At 44.1% G+C, this 26,925-nt stretch overlaps 1 protein-coding gene across 1 annotated transcript in view; it reads left to right on the forward strand.

Moving 5' to 3' along the window:
• The window catches only part of LOC147700325 (uncharacterized), a 143,136-nt gene that overhangs the window by 91,249 nt on the left and 24,962 nt on the right, over positions 1–26,925 (forward strand). The window contains 3 exon segments of the mRNA XM_086936305.1: positions 3,206–3,318; positions 16,558–17,645; positions 17,648–18,383. Coding sequence (XP_086792431.1) covers positions 17,001–17,645; positions 17,648–18,383 — 1,381 coding nt within the window. The 5' untranslated portion in view covers positions 3,206–3,318; positions 16,558–17,000.

Below are 26,925 nucleotides of genomic sequence, written 5' to 3' on the forward strand. Positions count from 1 at the left end.
GGGGTAATAGAACCCACTGGTGGCAGCAATATCCACAAGGATAAAGACAGGTCTTTTGATAACAGAAACCTGAGTAAGATTGTGCCCCCCTACAAAGCTGGGGATGATATCCATAAATGGATTACTGCAACGGAGAGAGCCTGCAGAGTACAGCAGATCCCTCAGGAGCAGTGGGCAGCAATCTTGTGGCTCTCCTTTGAAGGTAGAGGCCGAGACAGACTCCTCACAGTTAGTGATGGGGATTCTAGAAACTACCTGGTCCTGAAGAGTGCTCTGATTGATGGGTTAGGCTTAAACACTGAACAGTACAGGTTAATGTTCAGAGATACCCAGAAGACACAGACTCAGGACTGGTCTGAATTTGTTGAGTGTGCCACTAAGGCTCTGGAGGGATGGTTGCTGGGAAGCAAGGTTACAGACTATGAAGGATTGTATAATTTGCTGATGAGAGAACAATTTTTAAATAATTGTCAGAACCAGCAGTTGCATCAACATTTGGTTGACTCAGATTTGACCTCTCCCCAAGAATTGGGAAAGAGGGCAGATAAATGGGTAAGAACCAGAGTTAAGCAAAAGAACCAGAACCAGAACCAGGGTGGCGACCAGAAGAAAACAGACCAGAAGGGTGGGGAGCAGAAAGCTAAAGACCAGAAGGCTTCAACAGGGCCCCAAACTGAGACAGAGGGTGGGTCCCAAACTTCCAAGAAGAAGAAGAAAGAAGGTCAGAAGAAACCCTGGTGTAAAACTTGTAAGAACACCTCTCACTGGACAAGTGAGTGTAAAAAGGGTGGAGCCCCCAGCACTGCAGCCCCTAAGGCACCTGCACCCACTAGTACAGTTAGCAGTGCTGGTCCTCAAACCAAGGGATTAGTGGGTATCACTTTGGGAACTGAAGGAGATTCTGACCTAGTCAGAACCCTTACACAGGCTGTTCTGATTTGTGAAGGGGACATAGATTTGACCCCTGACATAAGTCCCAGTAATCTGGGCAAATACAGACAGACGCCTTTGATCAACAATAAAGTGGCTCAAGCTTACAGGGACACATGTGCCAGTGTCACTATGGTGACACCTAACTTTGTGGACCCTGGACAATACATGCCAGGCGATGATTACCTGGTGACCAATGCCAGCAATGTCACTACTACACATAGTGTGGCACTTGTTAACTTTTCCTGGGGAGGGGTAACTGGCCTAAAAAGAGTTGTGGTTAGTGCTGATCTCCCAGTAGAATGTTTGTTGGGCAATGACCTGGAGAACTCTCTATGGTCAGAAGTTGAGTACAGGACTCATGCAGAGATGTTAGGGATATCATCACATGTCCTTGCTGTGACCAGGTCACAGGCCAAAAAGTGCCTCTCTGAACCTCAGGTCTTGGATCCTGGAACAATGGACCAAGCACCTTCCAAGAAGAAGAACAGGAGGGTTAAGGCTGCGCCTTCCCAACTGCCTACAAGTGAGGATCAGGCTTCACAGGAAACTGATCTTGAGACCCCTGAAGGAACTGTCTCTGAAGAACTTGAACCTGATCAGGTTGAGTTTCTGGGGACAGGGGGACCTTCTAGGGCAGACTTGGGGCAGGCTGCCGACACCGCCAACAGCGAGAAGCCTACGTGGGACAGCTCGTGACCGACTCCTGGACGTCCTCGACCCCGGGTATCCACGTGGCTGCAGAAAGAAGCTACCCGACAACGCCTGTTTGCACCCGACATCGCCTGGTTCCAATCTGGTTCCACGGTAGTCACTGGCTAGTGACTTTGAACACTGTCCCCTCTGCTTTCAGGTCTTCACATCTTCAGATCCACCCCGCCTTAATTTACTGACCCCGATATACCCCATACCACTTTATCTGCCCCGCTTAAACCCAATTAACCACACTTCACTCTATTCTACCCCTATCCATTCCACTATGTTCTAATCCATCCCACTCCACTCCAACCTTTCCCACTCCACTCTACCCCAATCTACTCCACTCAACTCTACCCCAATCTACCCTACTCAATCTACCCCACTCCAATGTATGCCAGTCCAACCCACTCCACTCCAATCTACCCGGCTTCATTCTACAACACTCCAATCTACCCCAGTCCAATTTACCCTACTCCTTTCCAATTTACCCCACTCCACTACAAACTTCTGCAATCTAACTCCACTCCACTCTAATCTACCCCACTCCACCACAATCTAGCCTCACTCCAATCTACCACAAGTGTTTAATTGATTCGGGAACAAGGTCGGAAAAGAATGGTAAAATCACTGTTTCCCCTTTGGGCAATCAAATCCCGAAGCCAGGTGGCCAACAGAATATTGTAGCCCTGAGGGGGTTCCTCCCAAAAGAGGACATTAATAAGCTTGGGCCATCCCTGTCCAACCATTGTTACACTTCGTATAAACGATGTAGAACGCTCAGCCTGGTATCTGGTGTTTCTACCATATTATACTCACTCAGTGCTACTCCCAGCAGACAATCTATCAGGATTTGGCGAATTATTGCGACTTCAGCCTCGTTGTCCAGCATTGCCAATGCCCATTCCCCATTCAGAATCAGAGTCCTCAAAATCCGGGGCATGCCTGACCTTAAGTCTGGGCCACCTCCTTTTTATATTGATGTTTTGTTGTTGAATTATGTTGTCAGACAAGCTTTGTGAGTCCTTCCTTGGTTTCACATGTTCTTCTGTTCTCCACTATGTTCGTTCTCCTCTCTCCAAACGTTTATCGGATAAATCCTGAAAGGAACTAAAGGTGTATCGTGTATCAGTATCCTGATAACTATCAGGCGGTTTTACATTATCATAGTTACGTAAGGTGAAACATTTTTTGGTAGATTCCTGTGTAGAAGACCCACCCCATGATTTTGATATATCCTTGTTCTTATAGTCCCACTTCTTCTTCGTTGAAGAATCGGGTGCTTGCTTAGAGTTATCCTTTTCAGAATACCTCTTTAACTGTGGTTTCCCTTGAATAGCTCCAGAATTATCTCTAACCAGCCTAGCATATGTTTCTTCAATAATTTCAGGTAATTTGCACTCCTGCATAGCAGGAGGAAAATCCCTTAGACGTTCGCTCATAGCTAACACTGCTACTTCCCCTTTAATGTTACTCAACATTGTGGCTGACACTGCAGCGAAATTGCCCATCAGTTTAATTCCTAAGTCCAGGGCCGGTGCTGCCCCATGCTCATTCTGTACCTGTTTTAATATTTTAGGTAGAACCGCCAAAGAAGGGATGCCATGTGTTCTGGTATATACTACAACGAAGACCAAACACCAAGTAGCACAGTCCTCTGCCGGGGGAGCCATCCCCATTGGCAAGCGAATGGTTAGTATCCTGTGTTTTTCCTGCGATCCTGGATGGTGAAATACAGCTTCAGTGCTATCCAAAACGGAATCTCTTCCCTTTTGTTGGGGAATTTTTCCCATTACTGCATTTAAAGTTTGTGGGCTGATGCCCGGTGTGGCTAATTGTTGTGCTACGGCTTAAACTTTCAGCGCAGGAGCAAGTATTAATGTTCGCTTCACGAATTGTGCAAGGTTTCTGTATATTGTAACTAGATTATTATATAATCCCCGCAGCTGGGCTGCGGTCAAGCAATAAATACCGGGATGCGGTGTATAACCGGCTAGGACTGGCCACGTTGCCCCCTCCTTGCTGAGTGGGCCCAGTATTATGTTTTGCATACTATGTGGGAGGGCGCCTTTAAACCAATTAGCATGTTCTTGGTTAGAGGGACTTCTATCTCCTCTTCATATTTGTGAAATACCTGTGTAGCATCATCTGCAGCAGGGAATTTCACCCAGGAGCAAAATACCTCTATCCTACATTCTTCGTGTTCCTCTGACACAAAGGTAAAATCCCCACCTTCTAGTGTGACTCCATGTTGTAGTAGTTTTTGAGTGAGTGACTGCATATCTGCAGTTCTCAGAAATGTTTTGTCCCATGGTATATAAGAAATCGATTACAGAGTTTGGCTAAAACAGTGGGATTTAGATCTTTTCAAGCTTGAATTTACCAAAAGCCAATACATATGGTAAACCTACTCAGCTGAGGAGGATATTCCCTACCACCATAAAAGATTTCCGTTTACAAGGTGCATAGGGATCTCTAAGGAAGCCAGATTGAATAACTCAGTTGTTCCATACAAAATAAGAAACCAATCAACGTTGGCGGCTCCATGTCATGTAATTTCCTCATTTGTGAACAACATATAACTTAGGATGGTGCCAGGCTGATTCCATGCACCCCTGCAGGGTATGTTGTCCCTGGAATCAGCTAGTTCACAGTGCCACCATTAGCCCCCTAAACCTAGACAGTAAGTAAGTAATACTTTATTGTACAGTTAATTAAAACCATAACAAACCATCATCAATAAAAACAGTTTTGTGTGTCTATAGCAGCCATATCAAATTGCGATGATACTGTGGTAGGGTGTAAGGGAAAACTGCGATTAAAAGGCGAAAAAGCTAAAACTGTTCAAGTACAGGCAGAATGTAAGATTGGCCCAAAAACGGGCTCACTTTTGTCATACCATTGAAAAATTTTGCATGGTTGGGCTAACTTACATTCGGTTAATTATTGCAATCCATAATCTGCCTGGGTAACAAAAAGTTGTCCCCCACGTAAGCTTGTGCTTTGAAACAGTAAAGCTCAATGGACACCAAAATGCCAGCTGAGCCCCCATTACCATCTGATTGTTTTGGCTCTAATGGTACAAGTGTTGCGCTGGGTTCCATCATGTGTATTGATAGGATATATCAAAAAGTAAAATGCAGGTGGTTGGTAGCTCTGGCATTGTATAATGCTTGCTTTTTTTGTAAAAACCAATGATAAACAGGTTTTACTATTTTGTTTGAGCACCAATCAAAGCAAACAATAAATGTTAACCTATTAGAAAATGTTTGCCTTGTAGGAAACAAGTTATACGACTTGACAAAAGTTCCTTCTTTTACACTTAATTTTTAATGACATTAATAAATTGTAATGTACCAGTATTATTTCTGCAAAAAAAAAATGAATTAACTAAAACTAAAAACTTAACTGTATTGCTTCAATAGGATTTATGGTAGTGAGGCGGGCTCTCTTTTCTTTACTGATAAGAGTGTAGAAAGATAAAGTACTTCTAGTTATTTCATGTGAGGCTGCAGTTTGACTTTCCACTTATAAGCAGTACTTATAAGCAGAGTGTGGATCTGACAGAAGATCTATTTTGGAGGAAAGCCTTGTGTTTTTGAAAAATACAACTTGAAGATAGTAGACATTTTTGGAGGCTGTTTTGACTCCAGTGTTAGTGTGGCATTTTCAGTTTATCCAATACCACAGTGTCCCTGTTGTACATTGTGAGGAAAGAGCATTGGTGGCTTAATATTGTGAATGTTGATCATGCAGTGTCATGGTGTTTGAAGTGGTTGACTTAGATGGTTCTAGCATTACTATGTTAAAGTATAAATCAAGGTTGTTTTTAGGAAACCCAACTAGAAATATTACTGATTTGCTTGCTATCAGGAATTGATGGGCATATCAGCAAAGAAGATATTTCAACCATATGCATTAATCTTTAAGTGTGTATATTGTTAATCATTATCCTTTTAGATTTACTACCAGGGTTTCTTGCATTCAAATGTATTTTCTGACATACACCTTCATCATAACAGCAGTGATGGGGTTAAACCTGAGGAGAGCAGACATTTGTGTGCTTTTGACGGTATGTAATTCTACATTTGGATATACAATGGGTATGGGCTGAGCTATTAAATTGAACCAATGTTGAGAGAACATGCTAACTAGAAGGAAACTTCAGAATTTGTTCACCACCAAATATCTCAAAATATTAGTAAACGTCCATACGCAAAATACATTCGTATTGAGCATGAGCAGTGTGTTTCTAAATGTTAACTGATAAATGTATTTTTGAGAATATAAGATATCTGACTGATTGTCGGTGTTCCCTGCAGTTGAATTGTTCTCTAGGTGTATAAGAAGTTCCAGATTTTCAGAGGTGTTGTGCTACAATACGGTTAACACACTCAGAAATTCATGAAGCAGAATAAAAGAGCCATAGGCATAGTTCCAAGTAACTGGCAAATATTAAGGTGTTCAATATAATTGTGACATTTATTATGATCAACAGTCACAATAATATTTATAGAAACTCAACACCATTCGTTGTCAGAAAAGGAAAATCTAAACATCCTGACATGAGTCCTATATTGTCTATGGCAGGGGGTCTCCTTTTTGTAATGAGAGCTACTTCTAATCAATGAAAATCCTTGTGATCTAGTAAAGGCCAAGCCACTGGCGTAGTGTCACCAGACACCCCCACGCCCTTCTTCATTGACTTTAAACCTATTGTTCATAGAGCCATATACTATGATTTGAACAACATATTTTGACTAGAGGCACTATGACAGGGCTGCCTTGTATGTCAGTCAGAGCATGGTTTTTGAAGACTTATCAACATGTGTGCATATGAATGGGTGAGTAGGAGCCTTTTTCGTATGTACTTGTGTCACAGGACATACCTTTCACCATATGCGTCAGTGTTACATGTATACCGAAAAACCCACCACCATTCTTTTTAAAAATGGCAGAAATTTAAAGGCCAGAAGAATGTTCGGCAAAAATGTTCATACTATGGAACCACCATTTTTGTATTTCCCAGTGATAAATATGGCACTTTGTCTACCAGCCACCGGTAGCACAATGCCCACTGTGTGTAAATGTTATCAAAAAAGGAACAGACGACAGACCAAAGTCCAGCTCAACCAATCCACATGTACAGTCAATTTCAGAGTGGTGCAACACACTTCCTACACCCGTCGTCCAGAGGTGCGAGTCACGGTCAAAGTTTTTCAAGAGAAGGTGGAAGGTGCACTCGTAGCAAAGTCAGACACATCAATAGTAATTCCAAAAGTACTTATTTTTTTCACTCAGTCTTTAAAAATGGCACACAGCCAGCACGTTTCGTTCCTGATTGTGCAAAAAGGGAACTTCATCAGGGCTGTAACAATCATAGACAAAACGTAACATTAACAGACCATAACCAACATTTAAAAGAACACACAGAGTATTTTACAACATTTTACAAAATGACCCACAAACTTATACAAAGAAATTCTTTTCCACATAAATATTTACAAACATATAAACATCATGATAGAAGTAAAATACCACATAGTAAACACAAAACTGTATGTCTACCACATATAACATATTTAATACAAATGTATACATTTCCAGAACATATAATAACAATTTTTGTCAGTGCATACGGGAGAGAAAAAAACAACATAAAAAAAAAAATAACGTGACCATAGCCTAGGAGATGGTTATATAGAGAGAAAATGGAAAGAGGACAAAACTGTCAAGTGCATGTATTGCAGATTCTTTATTACTTGGTCAAGATGAAAGAGTCAAGCCTATTAGTAACACGACTTACCAAACAGGAAAGCACAAGCAGTGCTATTTACATGTAATTAAAGTTCTAGGCTTAAAACAAATATGGTTTGAAGAATTGTTCAACTCTTTCTCACCTTGTAAGTATACAACCAATCGATGGTGATATGAAAGCTGTATGAAGGAACCAAGGGGCATATCAGCAAGGGCCGGCGATAATTATCGCTAAGCGCACTTAGAGCTAGGATAATTATCGCCGGCCAACTCTGAATTTGATCGCGGAGATAGCGTGCTATCAGCAATGCTTATCTCCAAAAGCAATAAAATTCAGAGCGCAAGCTGCCAACTGTGCGATTATCGCTGGAAATCCAGCGATAATCGCACAACTTTTGGCGATAGCTTGCTGATAGGGCTACACATACTTAACCATGTTAGCCACTTTCCATAGGATATCATGGCTAAGTCCGTTTCAAAGCAGGCATAAGGAAAGTAGTGATAACCGAGGTTATTGCTACTTTTCTTGTCGCTATGCTTATTTGCGTGAGGATTGATAATAGGAGAAATTTTGCTTAGAGACATTTCTCCCGTTATCCTGGGGAGGAACGCCCTCTTTACATCTCATTAGAGATGCAAAGCTGGGCGTTAATGGAAAGGGCAAAGAAGCATGGATTCACGCGTTCGCGTGTCCTTGCTAATAGGGCGTTACAATTATCGCCGTTTTTCATCCGGAAAAGGACGCTAAAGCGGCGATAATTTTAACTCCGGCCCTTGCTTATTTGCCCCCAAGTCGTAGAAGGCACAATTCACTTTAGACCTGGTGTATATATGTACTTGCAGTCTAGAACAAGAAAAAGCATTTCTTTAAAAAGCTAGAAAAATAGGCAGGCCTCACAACTAAAAACGTGTGTCAAAGACCATATCACCATTCTAAGTGCAAAAACCGGATATCCTGATACCAAAAATTAGCATTAGGACATAATGCCCGTAGCATAGAACAGGCACTAATAATGTTGGAAGATAAAAGGGTGACAGGGTTGGCATATATAAATCCACCTCACCTTAAGATGTATAAAAAAAAAACTACACCAATAATGAGAGAATAATAACTCCATTTTAGGACTCACCTTGCACGAATTTGAGGAAGTGTCTAAGGAAGTTCTAAGGAGTGGTACACGGGCGGAATTCGGGTCACCACATATATAACATAGAATCCTGGCATGTACTCTGTTAAGCAAAACAAGTGTACAGATATTACACAAAGCACTACCTGTGTCATTGCATCAGGATTTGTTAAAAGTAATAATCTCACTTTGAAATGGGAGAAAATTCAATTGAAGAGTTATCTTTATGTTTATATGTATTCCTTAAATCTTTTTTAAGTTCAAGAAAATTTTATTTGATAATGATAAGAGAAAAGCAAGGTGTCAAAACAAAGTACATTGGAAATATAAAACAATGAAAACTATGATAAATAAAACAAGCACACGGTTGTAAATAGTATCAAAATGAAAATCTGGGCAACAGAATAATAAGAAAAAAATGAAAAAGCATTTGAAACATTAATCATAAAAAGCATGAAAATACCTGAAAGGAATATAAAGATGATACAATGAAGAAAAACGGAATGCAGTGAGCATTTAAGGAGGTTTGGGGACTTCTTGTTGCGAAGGCAGTGGACGAAACAAAGGATTAGCACAAGTGTCCAAGTAGAGCGTGACAGGGAGCCACAAGTCCAAATGCTTGGCAGCCATGCGAGCCGGAAAGACAAAAGCAGTGTCAAGTCTATGGTTATGGCAAACGTTAAACCACCACGCCTTGAAGGAGATATTGGAGAAGTCCTTCCAATTTACCGTTATCTGCTGGAACGCAGCAGCCAGTAGCAAATCAATAATCTGAGGTTTTAATTCAACATTATCCCAGCAAGGGGAAAGGCTGCCTAAGAAAATGTTTGTATGAGAAAAGGGGACACATGTGTGAAAAATCAGATTAATTTGAGCCCAAACCTGTAACCAAAAATCATGAACAGAGGTACATAGGAATAACATGTGGAACAAAGTGGCCTGTGGGGATGAGCAAGACCAGCAGACGTGAGAAGTGTTTGGAAAGCGTTTGTGGAGGTCAAAGGGTGTATAAAGAAGTCTATTATAAACGAAGAACAAAGACTGTGTCAAAGTTGCCACTCTCGAGGATTTACGGATCTTGATCCAAACTTTGTCCCATAGTGAAATTGGCCAAGACGTGGAAAGGTCATGTTCCCAACATTCCTCCACTTTGGATTTAGGTCTAACAGAATCAGTAGTGTGAAGGTGTTTGTAAATGGCGGAAGCCTTTGGGGTATTGCGTAAAAAGGAGTGAAGCAAGGAGATGGAAGTGGGAGAAGCAGGAGAAGGATATAATTGAGAGAGCCGATTATAAGTTGTCAAGGCAGCCTCTCTAAGTAAGTGATAGTTACGAGTAAAGGAGGTAGGTAAATCGTAAAGGGAACGAAGAGTGGTGAAAGGTAAGAAAGAGGATTGAGAAAAGAGTTGGGAAACCCATATCAGCCCCTTATGATGCCATGTTTTCCAAAAGAAAGGTTTGTTGCGGATAAGTAGGGCGGTGTTATGCCAAATGGTAGATGAAAGGAAATCAGCAATGGTTGTGGGAGAGGAATGAGAAGAAGAGAGAAGCAGTTTAGTAGTAAATTTGTGAATAGGAGTGGAAATGGAAGAGGGTTTACGAGAGAAGGAAAGATATTCAGCAAAGGAAAAAGGAGAAAGAAGAAGGCGCTCAAATTTAGTCCATAAAGGACAAAGAGTGCTGGGATCTTGCAACCAGAAGGAGGCTTGTCGTAATTGAAACGCTTTATGGTAAGCAGGGAAGTTCGGGAAATTAACTCCACCCTCCGTCTTAGGACGAATCAGTCGAGCTAGAGACATTTGAGGCCTCTTCTTATTCCAAAGAAAGGACATTAGAATGGACTTAATCTTTTTAAAAAATTTGGAAGGAATGGAGACTGGAATGTTAGAAATAGTATAAAGGACTATGGGAGACAACATCATTTTAATAGTATCAAGGCGGCCCCACCAAGGCAGGTAAAGAGGATGCCACTTGGACATTAAATCCACTAATTTTTGGATGCATTTGGACAGATAGAGGGAAACAGTATCTGGGATGGTGGGAGTAATATTTAATCAAAGGTATTTAATATGGGAAGATTTCCATGTAAAGTTAGATGCAGCAAAATCAGGCTTAAATTTGAATTTCGTCAGGGGTAGGATCTCGCATTTATCATTGTTAAGTTTATAACCAGATATTTGGGAATAATCACTTACTTCAGCCAGGAAGGCGGGAATCGAATCAGTGGGGTTAGAGATAAAAAGAAGGATGTCGTCCGCGTATGCGGTCAGCTTAATTTGGGAATCTGATATCTGAAAGCCCTGAATGGTAGGGTTCTGACGGAGTTTAGACAGAAAGGGTTCTAAGGCCAAGTTAAAGAGAAAAGGAGATAGGGGGCATCCTTGACGGACGCCTCTTTTCAAATCAAAAAAGGAGGATATTTGACCATTAGCACAAACAGCTGCACGTGGATTAGAATAAAGTAAGGAAATCAGAGAAATAAAATTAGGACCAAAACCAAACCAATGAAGGGTGTGAAAAAGATAGGTCCATTCAACCCTATCAAACGCCTTTTCAGCATCAAGGGCAATGGCCGCAAGGGAATGGGGCAAATGACGGGACTTAGATAAGACATTAAATAGCAGTCTAGTGTTGTCGGTTATGAAACGACCCTTGACAAAGCCTGACTGTTCCTCACCCAGAAGGTCCGGGAGAAGAAGATCAAGACGTGCTGCAAGGGACTTCGCAAATATTTTATAATCAATATTAACCAAGGAGATAGGTCTGTAATTTTTACAATGTTGAGGATCTTTCCCCTCCTTGGGTATGAGACAAATGTGCGCATCAGAGAAAGAGCCTGAGGAAGATCCTAAGGTGAGGAAAGCATCGATGAGGGAGTGTAGTTTTGGGATGAGCAGTTTTGAAAAGTGAAGGAAAAACTCAACAGTAAAGCCATCCGGCCCAGGGGCTTTATCTTTTTGGAGATTCTGAAGTGCTGTGAGTAACTCTTGCTGGGAGATGCTAAGTTCTAAATGAGAAAGATCAAGCGGGAAGTGAGCTGGCTTTTGGATGTTGGAGAAAAAATGATCTAAGGATTGAGAGGAGGGTTGGGTTTCAGAAGAGTATAAAGTTCTGTAAAAGGCAGAAAATTCAGCAAGAATGTCTGTATCCGTGTGTTTAAGAACAGAGTGTGTGTCATAGATTAATTCAATATTTAGCTTATTGTGCTTTACCTTCAGATAATTAGCTAAAACCTTCCCAGCCTTATTTTTGCCCCCATAAAACTTGGCACTTGATTTCAGTAGATATAAGGACGCATCGTCCGTAGACTTTTTGTTAAATTTCATTTTAGCATTATTCAGGGCTGTTAAACTTTCCTGCGATCGGGAAGTAAAATAAGAATGCGCCAATTTCTTAATGTCGAGAAGGATGGCAGCTGTAAAACTACGAGCAGCCCTCCGTTTTTTCACCACAAAGCCAATTATAAAGTCCCTCGCTGCGGCCTTGAAGGCATCCCAAACGGTGTGCTTGGGAATAGAGGGAGTGTCATTAAATAAAAAAAATTCATCTGAGAATTCAGTGAAGGATGCAGTGAACTTGGGGTCTAAGAGAAGGGAATTATTAAAGCGCCATCGCTTGGGCCCAACTGATTTAGGTAGGATGTCAAGTTGAACCACAGTGAGGGCATGGTCTGAGAGTAAAATCGGACCAATCTCTGCATGGGTAAGGGTTTGGGCAATGTTGTGAGTTACAAAGATGTAATCAATCCGGGATTGGGAGTGATGACAAGGAGAGTAAAAAGTGAATTCCTGCAGCTCTGGGTTGCATAAGCGCCAAGCATCAGTAAGCTTATGTTGAGAGATAGCTTGGGAGAAGGATTTATGTGACTTATTAGGAATAAAGTGAGCCTTGGAATTCCTATCCAAAAAGGGGTCAAGGGGCTGATTACAATCTCCCGCTAAAATAAAGTTGTCATCGATAAATCTGGTAATATGACGGGAAAATGTATGCCAGAAAGTAGGATCTTCAGCAGTGGGGGCATAGACATTTAAAAGGGAAATTGGAACATTCTTAATAGAGAGCTTAACATATGTCCAGCGACCATCATCATCTGATTCCTGAGCGAGCAAAGAGTGAGAAAGAGTTTTGTGACATAAAATGGCTACTCCGTTACGCTTGCCATCCCCTGGAGAGTAGTAAACATCACCCACCCAGCCTCTCTTTAGTTTAACAGATTCTTCAGCAGACAGATGAGTTTCTTGCAAGAAAGCAATATCAACATTTAAACGTGCAAGGTGCGACAAAATCCTCTGTCGTTTGATGGGAGAATTAACACCCTTAACATTCCATGTAACTATTTTCAACGACATAACATGAAAGTGAGAAAAAAAATGTCAATGAGAAAAAAAGGAATATAATAGGTACCCAGAAGGAAAAAGTGATCAAAAAGGATAAGAGAGTCAAGAAGAAGTGAAGTAATATGAGATCGAAAAAATAAATGAAGAAGAGGAACATGGAGTAAAGAAGTGGTAATAAAAACCAGTTGAATGAGGAAACAAAGTAGAGGAATGTAAGTGAGAGAGAAAAAGGTGTGAAAAAAACTGAAACATAAAAGTTGTCGAAAGCAAGAAGAGAAAGACACCTGTGAACAAAGGAGAACTTACTTACGGAGGGAAGAACTAGGGAAGGACGATCACTAGAGAGGGGAGACGAGAAGAAAAAACTGAGGGGGGAGCACCAACTGGAGGAGGCACGACATCCAATGTAAGCGAACCACCAGACCGGGGGGGAAACACACTGTAGATTGTAATACCTGTAGAAGAAAAGAAAGAACAGAAAACTTGAGAGGAGAGAACATCAAGGAATTAAGTAATAAAAACGAAATGGTAAACAACAGTATACAACATATGACTACATTGTAGAGACATAAGGGAACAAATTAGAAGCCAAAAGAATCATATAGAAGAAGAGGGGCGAAACAATGTGAAAAATGCGAACATAGAAAACAGTCAACATTAATTGTGCAGACTAAGTAAGAAAACAAAACAGCAGCTCATGAAAGTCACGGAGGAAAGGCTGATGAAGAACTGGAGAGATCCATATCAGACGCTTGGGCAGAGTTCAGGAAGCTCCGCAGACGAACAGGATCCTCATAGGTCGTCGTTTTGTTGTTGTGAGTAACTCTGAACAGGCAAGGATGGAAAAGGCCATATCTGGCGCCAATGGAACGAAGCTCTGGTCGCATATCCAAGAAGGCTTTACGGCGGCTGGCTGTAGCTTTGGCGTAATCCTGCGCAAAGAAGAGATTGGACCCAGACCATGTGAGGCGAGGGGAGGCACGGGCCGCTGAGAGGACTTTGAGAAGATCAGTGTATTCTAAGAAATACATGATGACACCTCTTGGTCTTGAAGAAGCAGAGGAAGTTGATGAAATGCGACCCAACCTATGTGCTCATTGAATGTTAAGCGTGGTACCTTCAGGCAAGTGAAGGAGCTTAGGTAGGAAGGATTTGAAGAAAGCAATGGGGTCATTTCCCTCACAGTTCTCCGCCAGGCCGTAGAGTCGAAGGTTGTTGCGTCTGTTGCGATTCTCAAGCTCCTCAACCTGCTTCTGGAGAGAGGAAATCTGTGACTGCATGTGTGTCACCTTGGAAGATGACTCTTGAAGAGAGGTTATAGAGCGCTCCATTGTAGTTACTCTCGCGTCCATCTGTGACCAGTTGTCAGTTAGAACTTGCAGCTTGGAATTAGTTTCCTCCATGAAAGGCCGGAGAGCGCGTATCTCCTCCAACAGCAACTCCATAGAAACAGCTGAAGTAGAACCTGTCGGTGATGGAGGATCCTTTTTAAGACATTTCGACGTGGCTTTTCCTGAGGATTGAATTGGATGTTCCGCGTTGGACTGCGACATTTGGGCAGAAAGTTCCTGAGAAGCTTCCAGATGTGCCAATGCAGAGAAGACTCTGGAGTTTTTGATGAAAACACGTCGCGGAGTTTTAGAAATACGAGTATTCGCACTTCTCTCCATACAATGAGAGTCGCCTCCAAAAAGAAAACAAGGGAAAAACTAGCACCAGGAGTATTCTGTGCGTGCCTGCGAGAAATAGTATATGTGTAGAGGAATGCTTCAAACAGCAGAAGCACACAGGAGCCAAAAAGGTCCAAAGAAGGTTCTCTGCCAACCACTTAGGAATGCCAGAGGATCACCTAGGAGCGTGAGACAACATCCATATACTTATGCCAGGAAGTCCTCACAGTGAAGAGCAAAGCGAAGAATATCCATGACAATGAGATTCAACAGGATGGTGTATTGTAGAGAAGGAAAAGACCCTCAAGAAAGGCACAGCGTTGCAGTAGAGAAGGGCAGCCTGAGGCGAATACGCAAACAGGAAAGTGCGCAGGCGACTTGAAGAGCTGCCAGAATGAAGAAATTCCAAATGAGAGAGAGTGCATTGAAATTGTATTGCACCTGGTAGAGGGCAGATGTTGATAGTGAGCACAAGGAAGCTATGTGAGAGAAGTGTTCCAGAAGGACAAAATGGCCGCCTAAGTCGCGAAAATCGCGAGTGAAACTCGCACAGGTCAGCACAGGCAGGCTAAAGACAAAGGCAGCTTGAAATTATTAAGATTAGCTCACCATGAGCGATTTCCGATGTCTGGAGCGCTGTGGGGGATAAGCATTGACTGTGACAGGATGCGCGCTGAACGCGCGAAGCCAAAACAAAATGGCGGTCGCGGCCATTACGGAGCCGCGTCCGCTCGCAAACTTGCCAAACAAGCAGGAAAATGCCCAGAAACTCCCTCGAATTAGGAGCGCTACATTCTCCCGATATTCCGGTAGGAGAAACTGCTTCTTACAGGTGGTGGCAGTAGGCAAGAGAGAGCAAGTCCCCCGAACGACCCGGAGCGCTCACATCGGAGCCGCCGTCCACGTCAGGCGCCAAGCCACGTCCTCCGTATTCCTTAAATCTAATCATTTAAATGTTCTCTCATTTCATTTTCACATTTATAAACAGCAGGCATCTTGCACCCAGTGGCCTGTAGACACGGTGGCATATTATAACACAAAAGTACATCCATTTGTTGAAATGGGAGGAATTTAAAGTGAAGAAACTTGTTTCATAAAATGTTATGGAGTAATTGGATTAACTAAAAGTGGAGGAAAACATTAAGACACAGGGCCTGTTTCACAAAGGTAAGCTTACACTTTAAAAAAAAAAAGAAGACAATCCTTTCTTTCTGCATTTGCAAAGATACTACTCATAAATCCCTTTGTGAGCATCAAACATTCAAAAACTTACACAAAAGTCAATTTGTATTCGCCCCATTAAAAATAATAACTCTATGTTTCAGTTATTAAATTTGGCACAGTGTCTACCGGCCACTACGAGCAAGAAGGTGTCTGTTTGTAAATACACTTTGAAATGGAAGAAAATTAAAATGAAAACTTAACTTAATCATTAAGTTAACTCTTCATTTTAATTTTCTCCCATTTAAATGCATTCATAAGCATCAGTTTGTTCTCATGCTCCGATACATAGTTGACAAGGACTTTTATTGAAGAGTTGACTATCTCAGTGCTTCAGTTCATCCGCTCTGTGCCTGACCCTGGGTTGTAAATCTGAAATCAGCATTGCTCATGATCAGGCCCTGCTATCTGCACCCTGAAGATAATAATGTAAAATAAACACAGCCTTCACTTTACTTCAGAAGGGAAATGCAATATGTGCTTCTATAACAATTCACTCACTGCTGCAAGCTACTCTGAAGGTGTCTGTGAGCCACCTAGTCTATGGTTTATGTTTTACTTACAGCCCACTACTGTACCAATGCCTAAATATCCCAGTCCAGTCATCATTGCCAATGTCTCTTTCCATTAACACATCTAATCAGCTTTATCTCTATTAGCTGGGGCCTGGGCTATTCGTGCATCTTAAAATATTTTGTTCATTTTAGCTACTTTAATGATTTAATTAGCTCAGTTTCATAATGGAAAAACAATTCGATTTATAACTGCATTTTTTTGTTAATTTTAGCTCACAACATGCTAATGTCTATTTTTTCAATCAGCAGGTGAAAGAAATCTAAAATGAAAGCAACTGTCAGAACATCATGTTGGACACCAGAGAAAGCAATCCTAATTTGGAGACATTAACCCCCGAAAAGTATGAGACATATTTTAGAGACTTTAGTTCATGAAAGGTCTGTGATTGGTATTGATGTGAGCTTCAGATGTAAACAGCCTTTTTCTGTTCAGAGTTGGAACCACACACATAAAAAGGCGTGGTGTGTGTCTCAAGAATATGACAGCAATGAACACTTGAAAGACCCTAAGCAATCAAGACATCTACACATGAGAACGTACAGAAAGATTTTCTAGAAATACCCATCTGGAAACATTACGTACATTTCAGCATTTTAAGACCAGATAAATATACAAGACTTTAACTGTAAATGAACAAAACCATACTGAATTAAACAAACTAGTTAATTAAGTTGAGTTTTCAACACACATGGATCTGCTGAAAGACACAGGTCAGACTGAAACAAGACCATATGAATTTACTCAGTGCGACAAAGTCTTTATTACAAAGACACAGCTGATACATCAGCAAACTCTTACTGGTGAGAAACCATATGAATGTTCAGAATGCTACAAAACTTTTAATCACAAGGGTGAACTATCACTACATCAGAGAAGTCACACTGATGACAAACCATATAAATGTTCTGACTGTAACAAGGCTTTCAAATGTAAGAGTAAGCTTTCAGTACATCAGAGATATCACACCGGTGAGAAACCTTATAAATTTTCTGAGTGTGACAAGGCTTTCTTTACAAAAAGTCATTTGATGATACATCACCTATCACACACCGGTGAGACACCATATAAATGTTCTGAATGTGACAAGGCTTTCAAGCAAAAGGCTCATCTATTATGTCACCACAAGAGTCACACTGGGGAGAAACCGTATAAATGTACAGAATGTGACAAGGCTTTCAAGCAAAACTTCAAGTTGGTACAACATCACAGAATTCACACTGGTGAGAAACCATATAAATGTTCAGAATGTAGCAAGGCTTTCAAGCAATGGAGTGGCCTTTCAGAACATCAGAGATATCACACATGGGAGAAACCTTATAAATGCTCTGAGTGTTTGACAAGGGTTTTGTTACAAAAAGAAACCTGATAATACATCAGCGAACTCATACTGGGGAGAAACCATATTCATGTTCTGAATGTGACAAGGGTTTCATTAGAAAGACACAGCTGATGTCACATCAGCACACTCATACGGGCAAGAAACCATACATATGTTTTGAATGTAGCAAGGCTTTCATTAAAAAGAAAGAGTTGAAGATACATCTACGAACTCATACTGGTGAAAAACCATTTAAATGTTCTGCATGTGACAAGGCTTTCAAGCAAAAGAGCGAATTAATATTACATGGGCGAATTCACACTGGGGAAAAACCACATAGGTGTTCTGAATGCAGTTATGCTTTCATTACGAAAAGCGGGCTGACGAGACATCAGAGAACCCACACTGGTGAGAACCCGTATAAATGTTCTGAATGCCAAAAGACTTTCAGGCGAAGGAGTGGACTTTCATTACATCAGCGAAATCACACTTGTGAGAAACCTTATAAATGTTCTGAAATTGACAAGGCTTTCATTACAAAAAGACATTTGATACATCCTCCATCTCAAACCAGTGAGACTCCTAATAAATGTTTTGAGTGTGACAGGAATTTCAAGAAAAATGGTAATCTATTGCTTCATCACAATAATCACACTGTGGTGAAGCCGTATAAATGTACTAAATGTGACAATGCTTTCAAGCAAATACAAGTTGATACTTCATCAGAGAAATCAAATGGAGGAGAAATCATATAAATGTGAAAAGGCTTTCAATAAACTGCAAGAACTATTTGTTCACCACATAACCCACACTGGGAAGGAACCATGTAAATGTACTGTATGTCAAAAGGCTTTCAAGTGAGCTGGTGATCTATCACTACATCAGGCAATACACACTGGGGCAAAACTGTTTAAATAGTTCTTACTGTGAAAAGGCTTTTTTCACAAAGACAAAACTGATAATACAGCTTTAAAATAAAATGGTAATCTGTCATGTTATCTAAGAAGCTGCTCAAAGAAAAATCATAAAAATGCTCTAAGTGCAAAAAGCATTTTATTTTAGAGAGATCCAGTGACTTATCAGATAATTCACAGTAGAGAGAAAGCATGTAAGTGTTCTGAATTTGACAAGGCATTCACTCCCAAGGTATAGCTAATAAGAAATAAGAGAACACATGCTGTTGAGAAATGTATAAATGTTCTGAATGTGTTACAGCTTTCATGCAAAAGAATAATATTTCAGAAGGAAGTCAACTATCAGGAAATTATGTAATTTGTCCTAATTTGTCAGAAATTCAATTAAAAAAGGAAGGGTGATCCAATCAATCAATTAATCATGTGTTTGTCAAGCGCAACTACTCACCCGTAAGGGTCTCAAGGCACTGGGGAAGAGGGGGAGGTGCAGGTTCCAGTCCACCATGGAGGGGATCTGTCGAAGAGCCAAGTTTAGAGGTTTCTCGTGAAGATGGGGTGTGACGTTGTCTGTCTGAGGTGGAGCGGTAGGGCGTTCCAAGCTCTGGCCGCGAAGAAGGAGAAGTAGTGGTCTCCCGATCTGGTCTTTCTGGCACGGGGTACCACGGCGTAGGAGAGCTGGGCTGATCGTAGGGTCCTTTGGGGCGCGTGGAATTTGAGTCGGCTGTTCAGGTATGCTGGTCCGGTGTCGTGGAGGGCCTTGTGTGATTGGGTGAGAATCTGGAAGGTTATTCTAGCCTTAATGGGGAGCCAGTGGAGTGTGCGCAGGTGCTGGGAGATATGGCAGTGTCTTGGCAGGTTGAGGGTCAATCTTGCGGTGGCGTTCTGGATGTTTTGTAGCTTGTGGGTGAGGTTTTTGTTTATTCTGGCATTGAGTGCATGGCCATAGTCGAGTCTGCTGGTGATGAGGGGTTGAGTGACGGTTTTTCTGTGCTCGAGGGGAATCCATTTGAAGGTCTTGCGTAGGAGACGCAGGGTGTGCAAGCAGGAGGTTGCGACAAAGTTGATCTGCGATCCATTTTGAGCTCAGAGTGCAGGATGATTCCAAGGTTGCGTGCGTGGTCCATGGGGGTGGGTGGGATTCCGAGGGCGGAGGGCCACCAGGTGTCATTCCAGGCATCAATGTATTGGCCGATGATGAGTACTTCTGTTTTGTCAGTGTTGAGTTGTAGGCAGCTGCTTTTCATCCATTTAGCGACAGCTTCCATGCCTTCTTGAAAGTTGTGTTTGGCTGCGTTGGGTTAGTTGGATTGGGAGAGGATGAGTTGGGTGTCCTCTGCGTATGAAACAATGTTGAGTCCGTGGGTTCTGATGATAGGTTGAGCGGAGCCATGTAGACATTGAAAAGCATGGGGCTGAGGGAGGACCCCTGGGGGAATCCGCAGGTGGTCAGTGTAATCCGAGAGGAACGGAGGGAGTCTCACCCGCTGCGTTCTGCCGGAGAGGAAAGACTGGATCCAGTCGAGGGCCTAGTCCTGGATCCCTGCGTCGTGGAGTCTGTGTGTTAGGGTGCGGAGGGAGGCTGTGTCGAAGGCCGCTGAGAGGTTGAGGAGGATGAGGGCTACCGTTTCTCCTCTGTCCAGGAGGAAGCGGATGTCGCCTGTTGGGGCGAGGAGGGCGATTTCTGTACTGTGGTTATTTCTGAAGCCGGATTGGGAGGAGTCGAGGATGTTGTGCTCTTTGATGAAGGTGATGAGTTGGCTGTGGATGGCTTTCTCGATGACTTTCGCTGGGAACGGTAGCAGGGAGATGGGTCTCTAGTTTTTGAGGGTCGGTGGGGTCCGCCGAAGGCTTCTTCCGGAGGGGGTTGATCTTGGTGTGTTTTCAGTCATCGGGGAAGGAGGCGTTCACCAGGGAGCGGTTGAGGGTGTGGTAAAGTAGGGGTGTGATGGTGTAGGCGGCTCTGTTGAAAATGTGGTGGGGCAGGGGTCCATGGTGGCCCCGGAGTGGATTGTCTGCATCGTCTTCAGTGGTGAGGGCTGTCCAGCTGTCAATCGTTGGCTTCAGGTTGTCGGGTGGCTGGTGAGGGTTCAGTGTGTTGGTTGTCTTCGTCAAAGTTGTCGTAAATGTTCTTGATCTTGTGGTGGAAGAAGGTGCTGAGTTTGTTGCAGAGGTCTTGTGAGGGAGGAATGTCCGTAGCCTCGCTGGTGGTTTTGGCGAACTCCTTGATGATGCTGAAGAGTTCTTTGCTGTTGTGCGCGTGTGTGGAGATTCTGTCTTTGACCGCTGTTTTTCTTGTATTTCTGATGAGTTGGTGGCGGTACTGAAGTTGTTGTGGGCTTCTGTGGATTTGGAGTTCCTCCAGGCCTTTTCGAGGCGGCGGCATGTGCGTCTGGACTCTCGAAGTTCGGTGATAAACCATCTGGCTTTCTTGGCGTGTGTGTTGTTCTTCTGGAGGGGGGCTATGGTGTTGGCGCTGTCGGAGATCCATCTGTGCAGAGTTCGGGCTGCGGTGTTGGAGTCGTCTTCTTCTGCGGCGGTTGGGGTGGAGTTGCCGAGGAGGTGAGCTGGTCGTCTGTGATTTTGGTCCAGTTTTTTCATGGGAGCAGGTGCTGGTGTCTGTGGATGGTGGGTGTTCTGAAGGTGAAGTGGATGCATTGATGGTCTGTCCACAGGAGTACGGTGGTGTGGCTGTAAGTGATGGAGTTTCCTGTTGTGAAGAGGGGGTTAAGGATGTGTCCTGCTGAGTGTGTGGGATCGGTCACGATCTGTCGGAGTCCAATGTTATGGAGGTTGTCCAGAGGGGATGTGGTGTTGGGGTCTAGTTGGTTGTCGAGGTGGAAGTTGAGGTCTCCCAGCATGGTGTAGTTGTGGATGCGATGGCTTACGGGGAGATTATGTTTGTGATGGAGTTGGTGAAAGGTCCGCAGCGTTCGGGTCGGTCAGTAGATGAGAGTTCCTCGGAGGGTGATGGTAGGGCTGGCCTGTATGTTGAAGTGTAGGTGTTCCATCTGGTCTGTGAGCTCATTGGGGAGTGTGCTCAGCCGGAGGGTGGATTTGTGGAGGATGGTGATTCCTCCTCACCGGTGGGTGGGGCGGTCCTACCGTGAGATATTGTAACCTTGGGGAAAGGCGATGGCGATGTCCTGTCCCGAGGTGGTGTTGGTCCAGGTTTCCGTGAAGAATGCTACGTCCAGGGTGGTGCTGTCGAGGAGGTTACAGATTTTGGTGGCATGTTTGTGGAGTGATCGGACATTGAGGAGGATGCATTGCAGGGTCTTCGGTTCGGTTGTGTTCTTGCGGGCGGGTGCTGGGTCTGTGTTCCTGGCGGCGCTGCAGGTGTTGCGGCAGCGGTGACAGCTGAAGGGTCCGTGGATGTCGGCTGGTGATGCTCGCTTGCAGTTGTTGCCGCCAGGGTTGAGCGCGTGGAGTGCTACTGGGTTGGAGCGTTGGTGGTGCAGAGGTCCAGGATTCCTGGCGCTGGTCGTGTTCAGGTCGCGGGCAGGTGCAGACGGGCTTGCCTTTAGCACGCCAGCGGCGCACCCGCTGCACGCGCCCATCATTAAGTAGGGGTAGGGGAGGGCTGGGAGGCAGGGAGGGGAACTGGCTTGGGCTGGTTACACTGGGGGAGGAGGGGCCGCGGGGGAGCAGTGGCTGGAAGAAGAACAGGCGCAAAAGTGGGAAAAGGAAAAGTGAAGTAAAGTGGAGAAAAGTGTGAAAGGGAGAAAATAAAAGAGTGAAAGGGTGAAAATAAAAATAAAGAGTGAAAAACGAGGGAAAATGGAGCAGAAAGGAGAGGATAGAGCTGAGTGAGAGAAGGAGTCAGAGGTCCACTGGACCACCAGGGATGAGTCGCAGGTATAACCTGCGGGTGGAGGAGGACCTCGAACACCAACACAGAGTGCAGGGGCTCCCGAGGGCCTCACTTAATGGTGGAGCTGCGAGGGAGGGAGAGCAATTTCACTGACAATAAGTCAGTGGTCTTGCTACAGAGCAAATTAAGGCACTGGCGTTCAGGATACTGTCATGCCTATAGGCTATCATTCCATGTTAAAAAAAAAAGAAAACCTGAAAATAGAATAACCTAAATGTTCAGCCGGTTCTGCAGTGGTGAGGAGGTAAGAAGGATTGTTTCAACAATAACATTTGGCTGTTTAGTTTATTTGGAATGTTTGGCACTACTCTCATCAGTTGGCACACCATTCGCTCATGGGCAGGGAAGGAAGCAATTCCTTTTTATTATATAACCCTCACACACTTTAGAAGTGTCATGCTTCATTTAGGTGTCAGGGTGGGCTCGATCATATTCCAAGGAGCACTTAGGAGAAATAAGCCAGGGGGTTTTAGGGGCATTTAAATAGCCCAGGGGGATTAAAAATCCTCAATTAACTCCAGGTATCGCTTTATTGGGGGAGTTACAGGGGATATTAAAAATAAGGAAGTAGGTCGTAAGGATGTAATAGTCCTATGACCCTAGTGCCAACATGTTTCAGCCCTTATTGTTTGGCCTGAGCGGGTCCTTGTCTTTCTTCAGGGCAACTTAGATTCCCTCCCTGGATTGCCGTAAGGTACTACCTCGTTTCTGAAAAAATGTGCAGAAAGCTGCACCTAAAGACCGGTCTGGTATATACTTACCCTTGATCCGGTACTTCGGTTTATTGTGTCCAACCTGTGAAAAAAACAATTTCAACTGTTAGCTCATGTGTCTAACTCATGCTACGCTCATATTATCAATGTGACCAGTCTATGTGGAAAACTCAGTGCTCGTTCATGCATTGTTCATGGTGTACTCAAACTTTTAGAGCACTTAGTGGTTGTCTGGACCCCCAGACACCCCCATGTGAGTCGTAGTGTCATTTGCACATCACCACACAATCGGTCAAAATAGGGGTAAAGGGTTAGTATCTGTACACCCCCTCCATACCATCATGCACCATTAAAATAATACACCCAGGTGTTTTGTCACTCATAGCCATATCGCCATTCATAGGTGATATATTATTATCAGTATAACGTCACATGCGTCCGTACCCTTCTGTGGTGGGCTTGACGAAGTAAGTCGAGCATGTGCGTTTGTGAATACGTTCAACATATTCGGCGGTACTTTGGAACATATCCCTTGGAGACTGGTGAAAACACTACTCTCTCCTTTTCTCTCCTGGTCACTCGCAATCAGTATATGACTATAGGGCTATCCCTCACTCTGCATTTCCTTGAGAAACGATAAGTCCACCACAGAAGGGTAAGGACTTATCATTTCTATCTGTTTTCTTCACAGGTTCGAAGCACAGAGATGCGACATGTTGTTGTAAATATGTTGCATCCCTGTGCTTCCAAACTAACGGAGCGCAGCCAAATGACTTGCTGCACCGCGCTGTGCTAGTTTATTGTAAATCTGCCCCTAGGAGTTTACAGTATAACCTATGGATGGCGCCAGAGAGTGGAAAGACCCATCTTTATATGAGTTATGCAGTCCACAATAGTCAGAAAATAGTCAAAATATTATCAATGCATACTATAACAAAGTAATCTAAAAAGTCTTGTAAGACGTCATTAATGAAACTGTTGAATTGCAGCAGGGATATTGCACAGGTCAAAGGGCATAACACAATTCAAAGAATCCATACGGCGTCCTGGATGCTATGCATCACTCACCCCCTCTCTGATACGGACAAGATGGTAAGTTCCACTTCAATACAGTTTGGTTCAGGCTTTTGCTTCCCTCGTCTGATGCAGTAAGATGGGACTGAGAGGAAGAAAGTATTGATTAATTACAGTTATGTTCTTCAATGCAGTGTATTCTCCGCGAGGCCTTTATTGCCTGTGAACCAAAAAAGATTTTGTGCCCCATTTTTTAAATTATTAGTCCAAATATTCATGTAAATGTATATTTTCACTTTCCTGAAAAGCACAGTATACTAGCCCCAGAATGAGATCTGTCTGGCAGTCATAAGTTCTATGTGGAAACAGTATTGCAACCTTCTTCTCACTAAACACATCTAAGGAGGACAGGTATATTTCTGGCACATCCACATCTTTTTCGGCCACAGAATGTGAAATATGCAGGGAGTCCTAACAATCATGGCATATACCTATACACACGTTTGCCAAAATACTTACTTGAACTGACTGGTCCATGATCACGAGGGTTATGTAATGTTAACTATGGCATCCCTAAAGGTATTTGAAACTGTGGTGCATCAATAATGTGTTCTTGATGGTTTCTATGTTCCCTTCCACATCGTTAAAGAACAATTTCACTAGGGGTTGTGGCCAAGCTGCCAGCCAGTATGATCACTTGAATACAGAGCTCAGTCACTGAGGTGAGAGTTCATCCCATTACCCAAGGGGTGACCTGATGGCAGTAGAGATGCAGGAAGATTGAAGACAAGCTGCACTGACAAGGGGTGGGAAAATCTGAATGATTAGCATTCAGAATTGGTCAAGTCACCCACCTTAGGCTTATGCATTGATTGTAGCCTCAGAGTCCTGCATCTACAAGGGCGGCTGGTAACCCTGATTCCCTTCCACAAATTACCCTTTATAACTGGTGGTGTTCGTGCTTTTCATGAGGCCCCATAATCACCTTGGATCCTGCGGTCACCATTTTGATTAATACCTTCTACAGCACTGTGTCTGACCTTCCTGCGCCCCCTCCCCCCATGCTAATGGCAGGCATGAGCAGTGAGAGCTGTAAACACCCAAGGTTGCTCAGCTGCCCAGATATGATTGACATGTCCAGCTAGAAGGGTAGAAGAATAAGCAAAACACGTGCTGCAATATGCTGACAACAGTACCGGGCACAGTCAATCAGCATACCCAGTGAAAAATACATCTAGCCCCACAGGAAGGCCAAATACTACATTGTCCGCCCCTTCGCTCACGCATATGTATACAGCGGTCATAAGCATTGATGCACCTGGTCTGAGCGACAGTGGGTCCAGAAACCCATGCGTATGCATTGACCACCATAACTGTATTCCTCCAATACAGTATACCATGCAGGGTCAAGAGGCTGGAAGTCCCGACATGATGTGACATCACTCTCCTGAACTGGTCTGCCTCTGAACTATGAGCTGAGGAGTTTCACAGGACCGGTCACGAGCACAGCCACTAATACTATTGCAATCAGTGGCTCTAGGGCGGGACAGGGCTGGCCAGAGCAGGGGGAGGAGTGGTTTGCACTCCCTAATCAATCAATTAATCAATCAATCAGAGCATTTATATAGCGCACTACTCACCCAGAGGGTCTCAAGGCGCTAGGGGAAGGGGGTCCGCTACTGCTCGAACAGCCAGGTCTTGAGTTGCTTCCTGAAGGCGAGGTGGTCCTGGGTCAGGCGGAGGTGAGTCGGGAGGGAGTTCCATGTCTTGGCGGCGAGGTAGGAGAAGGACCGTCCCCCTGTGGTGGCTCTTCGGATGCGGGGGACGGTGGCGAGGGCGTGGCCGGTCGATCGAAGCTGGCGTTTGGGAGCGTAGAAGTTGAGGCGGCTGTTGAGGTATCCTGGTCCTTGGTTGTGTAGGGCTTTGTGTGCGTGGGTGAGGAGTTGGAAGGTGATTCTTTTGGTGACCGGGAGCCAGTGCAGGTCTCTCAGGTGTCCGGAGATGTGGCTGCGGCGGGGGATGTCCAGGATGAGTCGTGCTGAGGCGTTCTGTATCCGCTGAAGTCTTTTCTGGAGTTTGGCGGTGGTGCCGGCGTAGAGGGAGTTGCCGTAGTCCAGACGGCTGGTGACGAGGGCCTGGGTGACCGTCTTCCTGGTCTCGGTGGGGATCCACCGGAAGATCTTTCGTAGCATGCGCAGGATGTTGAAGCACGACGAGGAGACGGCGTTGACTTGTCTGGTCATGGAGAGGGTGGAGTCCAGGATGAAGCCCAGGTTGCGTGCGTGGTCTGTTGGTTTGGGTGCGCTGCCTAGGGCGGGGGGCCACCAGGAGTCATCCCAGGCGGAGGGTGAGGATCCCAGGATGAGGACTTCCGTCTTGTCCGTGTTCAGTTTCAGGCGGCTGTTCTTCATCCATTCGGCTACCTCTTTCATCCCTTCGTGGAGGTTGGCTCTGGCGGTGGCGGGGTCGTTGGTGAGGGAGAGAATCAGCTGGGTGTCGTCGGCGTAGGACATGATGTTGAGGTTGTGCTGGCGTGCGATGTCTGCGAGGGGGCTCATGTACACGTTGAAGAGGGTTGGGCTGAGCGAGGAGCCTTGAGGAACGCCGCAGATGACTTCAGTGGCTTCAGATCTGAACGGGGGGAGGCGGACTCTCTGTGTCCTACCGGCGAGGAAGGAGATGATCCACTCCAGTGCCTTCTCCTGGATTCCGACGTTGCTGAGTCGCTGCACTAGTGTACGGTGGCAGACAGTGTCGAAGGCCGCGGAGAGGTCTAGGAGGAT

Source organism: Lissotriton vulgaris, chromosome 8, assembly GCF_964263255.1.
Source record: "Lissotriton vulgaris chromosome 8, aLisVul1.2, whole genome shotgun sequence".
NCBI lineage: Eukaryota > Metazoa > Chordata > Amphibia > Caudata > Salamandridae > Lissotriton > Lissotriton vulgaris.